Source organism: Nuphar pumila, chromosome 7 (assembly GCF_984573655.1).
Source record: "Nuphar pumila chromosome 7, dmNupPumi1.hap1.1, whole genome shotgun sequence".
NCBI classification, from domain to species: Eukaryota; Viridiplantae; Streptophyta; class Magnoliopsida; order Nymphaeales; family Nymphaeaceae; genus Nuphar; species Nuphar pumila.
In genome coordinates, this window is record NC_143255.1 from 35,378,369 (window position 1) to 35,385,449 (window position 7,081).

At 34.5% G+C, this 7,081-nt stretch overlaps 1 protein-coding gene across 1 annotated transcript; it reads right to left on the reverse strand.

The window, feature by feature from the left end:
* Window positions 1–5,586: 5,586 nt before the first annotated feature.
* On the reverse strand, window positions 5,587–6,102 carry LOC149831903 (putative invertase inhibitor). The gene has a single exon (XM_090013108.1). It carries the CDS (start codon window positions 6,100–6,102, stop codon window positions 5,587–5,589), a length of 516 nt encoding a protein of 171 aa, XP_089869234.1.
* Window positions 6,103–7,081: the final 979 nt, after the last annotated feature.

Consider the following 7,081-nt stretch of genomic DNA (forward strand, 5'->3'; position numbering starts at 1 on the left):
CGGCTATCGTCATTGAAGCTCCACTCTACTCAGGCTCATCGAACCACCATCTGCTGTTGTCGGACCTCCTCCCTACTCGAGCTCGCCGAACCATTGTCTGCTGCCACTGGAGCTCCTCCCTACTCTCTATGTGATCTGCCTCCGCTTTTTTACAAGCTTAAAGTAGTAGAATCTCTCCTCCAATAGGTATCTCTTATTTTTCCTTTTCTTCAGGTAAATTTTTGTTGAATTTTCACTAATTTCCTTGATTTATGGTTCAATTTCTTCTTCCAGTGATAATTTCTAAAATGATTGTTTGGTTTTTGAGGGGTTTGTAAATTTGGGTGAATCAATGTATGGTGATTTTAGGGTTTAAGAGTTTTTCATGTGCTTTTCATTTTGATTGATGTTAGATTGGTTTTCGAAATTGAATTTGATTATAGGGATCCATTTTGGGTTTTGTTTTGTTGGTTATGGAGAAAAAAATGTAATGGAATAGCTTTTTTTTTAAGCTTGTCTTTTAATAATAAAATTTTGTGGTTCTCTTTTATAGGAATTTTGGTGTCTGGGGATTGAGATTTGGGTTAATTTGGAATGATGGGTGTGGTTACTAATCAATTTTGGTTTTTGGGTGTCTGAATTTTTTGGAATGGTTGATGTGTTTATTCTTTGGTTTGGTAAATTTGGTTGTGAAAGAATTGTTTGGTTCTTGCGTGTTGTTTTTTAATCATTGACTTTTATGGGGTTTTGGATTTTGTTTTGTTAGATTGATCAACAAGCAACAGAATTGCTTTGAAAGAATAATATACCTAGTTCTGAGAAAGTGAATGATAAACTTCCTAGGAAAACATAGACGGTTCCCTTGAAGGAACAACTCAAGAAGAAGAACCATGAGAAAAAACCCAATGATTTGCCAAAAGCACTTGATTTTGAAAAAAATAGGAGAAAAAAAACCTTGAAACCATAGAACTCTTATTACCAATCTAGAGAGAGCCTTAGAACCCTTATTACCAATTTTTCCGATGTTCGTTTTTGAATCTTTTAAATGTTATTATTGTCTGAGAGTTCTTTAAATTTTGAAAGAATAATCATTTGTCAGTTGTGCTTGTGAGAAAGCTAGTCACCGTTAGAAAGAATATTAAGAGTTAAGACTATCAATTTCACAAGAATTCTCTTTGTAATTTTCTAAATTTTTATTTTTGATTCATAGTATTAGCTTTGTCTACTAATTGAATTTGTCTTGCTTTTTGTTAGTGTTCTGTTAAATTCATCATGTATTCAGTATGCTAGGTTTTATCTTGTTAGTTAAAGGTTATAAAAATTATGTTTTTAGAACTCACTTAGTGTATGAGAAGTAATTTCGTGAAGTACAATGCATGCACTCAATCGCTTTCAGCTTATTTTTTTACATGGCAAGGTACAGTTCGTGTAAACAACACCAAGTAAATGTTAAATTTGTAAATGTGATTTGATTGTCTCAAAATCAAAGGGTTTTTTGTGGTCTCATCCCTATTTGCAAAAAGTGGGGATCCAGCACCAGAATCCACACCAAATTAGATCCTTGGATCTAAGATATGAGGTATTCAAGTGCCCCAGAATTTTCTTCCATTATAGAGACTCAGTGAGCCAACTAGGTCCTTGGCCAACTGCACTTTGTTCATCCCATGTCAGTCTTGAGATTTTTATAAAGTTAGAAATCTTCGTGTCTATTTCTTCTGCACTTTGCCTAGAAATTGCATATATTCAATACCAAAGATATATCCTATGCAAGCCTCATGTTGGATTCATAATTTGAACTTATAAATTAGTGTTCTTGTGTTTATTCACTTTGTTACTGCTTTATATTTAATGATTGATCTGGAACTGCAAGTTGTTAAATGGACTTGCTACTTGTATGTTTTGTTGTTTAAGTTGTTTCATCATGATTCAAGTCATTTGAAAGATTTAGGTCATTCACAAAACATGAGCAGGCCTTTAAGAAAATTTTCACGTATCAAAATTTTAAGTACCCAGCAAATTGAACTCATCTTATTTTTAAATTCTTATCGTACAGATGTTGCCAGAATGTCCTAATTGGTTGTACTCATGGCCAGACCTATAATTTGCTATAAGTGCAATTGAGCATCTACGTATTAAAGAGTTGACAAAGCATATAGGGTTACAAAGGAAATGTAATGTAAGTGCCTTTATATTATTTTTTCCTCTTAAAAATGTATATGACCCTTGTTTATATTTCATAAATGTGTGTTAGCTTAACTCCATGATCCTGCTATTATTGTCATTTGATTTAATGTTGTTCTTGTATGATAGTGAATATTCTTGTATGATTCAATTTTGCACACTGTAGTTTGATCTAATATTGTTTGCATGAAATTAACATATATTGAATCATCATTCACAAAGAGGATGTGGGCGTTCTTCCTCCCCGTAGATCAGTTCACCACCACCAGCCAAGGTGAACACCTAGATGAGATCGACTTCATATTACAGGTGGGTGATACTTTAAAGGAAAAAAAGAAAAAGCTCACACACCACAGACCACTGCAGCTCCAGAGGCATCCACAGTGGCCTCAGGTAAATATTAATCCAGTAACTTTTTAGTACAATTAAAAATTTATTACTATTATTCATATTAATATTTACTTCTTACAACAAATTAAGAAATACAGAGCTATCTTCTCAACACAATTGTGAGAAGAATAATTGTGTAGCCCACCAGAAGAAAATCAAGCAACAAAAGGCTTCAGTAACTATCAAGCTTGCGATGCAAGGAGTCGTGGCCAAGGACGCCTCCATATTCTCTAGGAGGCTTTTGTGCATCGTTATGGAGCGGGCCAACATCACTCACAAGTCATGGATAAAGGTCGCAGAGGATGAGAAGATGGTGTTGCGTGAGGCAATTTATGTAATTATATTACTTAATTAACTATATTTTGATGAATAAATTAATCCATAAAAAAAAAGGTTTACTAACTGTATCTTGATAATTTGGTGTAGGTTGAGTTGAATTTAGACAAGAATATAATTGAACATCATGTTACCATGGATAAACAACTTCAACTAACATACTCAAGCGTACAAGAAGGTTTTTACAAACATTATAAGAGGTTTAAAAACTAGGATGAAGCAATAAAATATCCTTCTGAAAGAGTTAACTATAAAGTATGAAAAGGGTTTTATAACTTTTTCACCAGACATTATTGGACAGTAAATATTGGATATATATTTATAAGTAAATAAATATTTTAATTTTTAGATTTTCGTGAACTAATTGATCTTCTTTTGGTTAACAACAAACATCGAAGAAAAATTTTGTGAATAGAACAAAACAGACATTCCAACATACGAGTGGATCGTCTTTTACATCCAGAGGTTTTATATGAGAGTAAGTTTCTTATTTTATAAGTTTATTTTGTTTATATAGTAGTATAGTGCTAAATATGTAAGATTTAATAGTTTCTAAATTTGTTATTTGTAGACTAAAATGGAAGGACACCAACTAAGAACGAGTGTGTTCTATAAAGAGATGTACACCCATTTAGATCACATGATATTCATCTGCAGCAAAGCAGAAGATACTTTTGTGAGTAACTCATAATTTGTAGCAGTGAAACAGAAGCTATATTCATTCATTCAATTTTATATATTATAATTAGTTACTGATAACCAAATATTAATGTCGTGCAGTACAATTTGCACTCTATGGAGATTGAAAGTGATGAAACATGTTCTTTACAAGGAGGCCTGTTGATGTTGCAGTGAGGCATCTTTTCCAAGGTCCTCGGAGAGCGGTCTAGATATGTGAGAGGGATGGGTATAGTTTTCATTTCATCCAAAGGCAAAACTCATATTTTAGAACTATCTTCTCAACTTTAACAATTAAGAGAAGAACAAAAGATGAACCGAAAAGAATGAAAGCGAGATAGAAGAACAGAAGTGACTCCTTCAACAACTAGACCTAGAGTGTGAAGAAACTACGAAGCTTAGAGAGAAAATGCATACCTTCATAGATTCTTTCATATAGAACCCTACATCCTAGATCTCTTTTTTTTTGGATGAACATGTCCTAGTTTTTGGTGTCATGTTATATATGTTATAAAAAAAGATGTTTGTTTATATATTCTTTTTTTATTTGGTAAGTATTCATTTGTACCATACTAATTATATATATATATAAACTAATATATATATATATATATATATATATATTTATTGAATTAAAGTTAATATTTTCTTCGATGCAAAAAGATGTTTTGTCAATAATATCTTTATATTTTTTCAGATTCTCATAAACGTGTAGGAAAAGGTGAAAGCATTATTGAGCTTTCAATCGTAATGTGATTAAAATATATGTAAGTTATGAGACTGAATTCTTATACTACTATCATCATCATTAACATTGTCATAATTGTTTTTTTTAGATTTTTTTTTTGAATTAGCATATTGTACTCATTCTTGAAGTACATTGTTGTTGTTTTAGAGATGATGTAGGGGAGGGGGTTGGAGAGTATGTATGTTTATTTTTTGAAGTGTATTTGTTGAAGGTTTATAGAGAATGCAGGGGAGGGAGTTAGAGAGGATATATATTTATTTTTTGAAGTGTGTTTGTTGTAGGTTTGGAGAGGATATGTGGTAAGGGGTTGGAGAGGATGTATGTTAGTTTTTTAAAGTGTGTTCATTTTTTGTAGTGTATGTTTGTACTTGAATTTATGTTTCAAGATGTATACATACTAGTATATGTTTATATTTGAATTGATATTTGAAGTGTATGCTTATATTTGAATGGATGTATATTCGTGAGATGTAAGTTTAAGGGGGGTGGAGAGGATGAATGTTTGATGTTAGAGAAGTGTTTGTTTATATTTGAATTGATGTTTGAAGTGTATGTTTATATTTGGATGGATATATATATATATATGAAGATGCTTGAAGTGTATATTTAAATGTTTATATTCGAATGGATGCCATTTTTTTTAATGTAATGTAAAAAAAATTAAAACTAATATAAAATTTTATTTTTTCAGGTTTAAGGCCTATAAGAGTGACATTCTTGTTCCGTTATCAGCCTGAACCCTATGTTGTCATTACAACCTATAACAACGGCAAAATCTTACAGGTGATGAGGAACCTTCAAAGGGAAGATTGTAACTTAAATAACCAAACAAAGAACAAGCGCGTCTCACCTCTATACAGTTATTATGTTTTCTCTTTCTGATTTTTGTAACAAAATAATTAATCTACCCGAATCTTAATGCCTATGCTTTTTATACCAATATGTCTGACGTTACGTCCCAAGGAACCAACCATTGAATCGAAAGGTAACTGAGAGCAGTTATCATGTTGCATATAACAAAATTGTAGTTCATCACCACCACACGTCTCACTCTATAGATGTGGGTGTTGCCGCTACTCTCAAATAATTGCAGGGTTCCGAATTGAGGTGTGTGGTAAGGATTGAATGTAACCGACAATCGATTATATATTATTATTACCATGGCTGCCCTACTTTATTCCTGGCTGCAACATGAGGAAAAGCACAAAGGTCGGGATGACAATGGCAAAATCTTATTCAAGAACAAGAGGGATACCAATCACTTCTGTAACCTATTATGAGGGTATCCCTATTATGAGGGCCAAGATGCCAAGACCAACCCTTCCAAGCCTAAAATAATCATCATTTTTCTTGGTCATGGTGGATGATGATATATTCAATTCCTTGTAACACTGCTCGCATGTGTCAGCAGTGACAAGAAGATGCCCCACATACATCCTCATTTCTTCCGTGAGTCGCTTCTCCTCCAAAAGAATGAGAGCTTGGGGGATGTCCGACTCAACATCCCTCGAGTACAGTTGTTCGCATTCTCTGAGGCAGGTTAACGTGGCTTGATCAGTTTCCTTCTTGAGCAATTGGTTGATGTATGATATTGTTGAAGTAGCATTCCTGAGTGCTAGGCCGACGGAGATATTCACTAGACCAACGAGTTGAAGTGTCGTCAAGCAAAACTCGTAATCTCCCGTTCGCTTGCAAGTTTTCCGTATGAACTCTATCCCTTGCTCGCCATCAACATGCACCCAGTATTGGAACAGCAAAAGAGAGATGAGGAAGACGACAAGGGCAGACATCGCTGGCATGTTGACGAGACGACAATTTTGTGTTCTTGATGCTGCCTGTGCGTGTGATGTAGAAAGAAGGCGAAGTTACTGAGATACACAAGGGAGAGGGCATGTAGAGTAAATTTCCATAAAGAAGTTTCCAAATATGGTTTTTGCTATAACTGCAAAGACAGAGAGAGAGAGAGAGGATACTAATAAGCAAAACGTTCATGCAATTTACCGAACAAGCAACACAATGATTCTCATGTTCCAACCAAGCACTATCCCTAACGTTACCATTTTCTACACCTTGCCTAATCAGTTCAATGAATTCTTGGCCTATGTCAAATCTTATTTAGAATAGACAGCGTGGACTTTCTTTTCTGTGTAAAAGATATGAAAGTTAGGATGATGGAATGGAGATCGAAAGGTAGGGTTGATAAGCGAACCCAGCAACTCATGGCTAGGCTCTGCCCAAACTCGTTCATGTTCGGTTCATTTGGATGGTGAGCTGAACACGAGCTTGATCGTTATACATAGCTGAGTTGAGCACGAACAAGGGGTGTCCGTTTCAGGTCGGCTCATATAAGCGTGTTTAGATATATAGCTTATGTAGATTTATTGCATTATAAATGTCAAAAAAATATGTTAGCTCAACTGGGTGGTTGGGCTTACTTACCATACCCAGCTAAGAACCCTACAAAAAAAAATTTATTTAGGCGAGTCATCTCATATTTAGGCATGAGCCATACTAGCCGAGTCTCAACACTATATGGCTGTAAACCAGCCAAGCCTGAACAGCCCCCGGCTCGTTTACCACTCCTATCGAAACTTCCGCCAGTTGAGCCATGCACAAAATGCTGAAGGGGATGCGGCTAGACTGAAATCACCATGCACCACGCAAGCACTTTCCCTTGAAATCAATATTTTCTCACCTTTCAACACAATCTTGGTCTAGGTTAAACCTTATTTACAATAACAGCCGGGCCTTATAACTTAAATAGCAAAA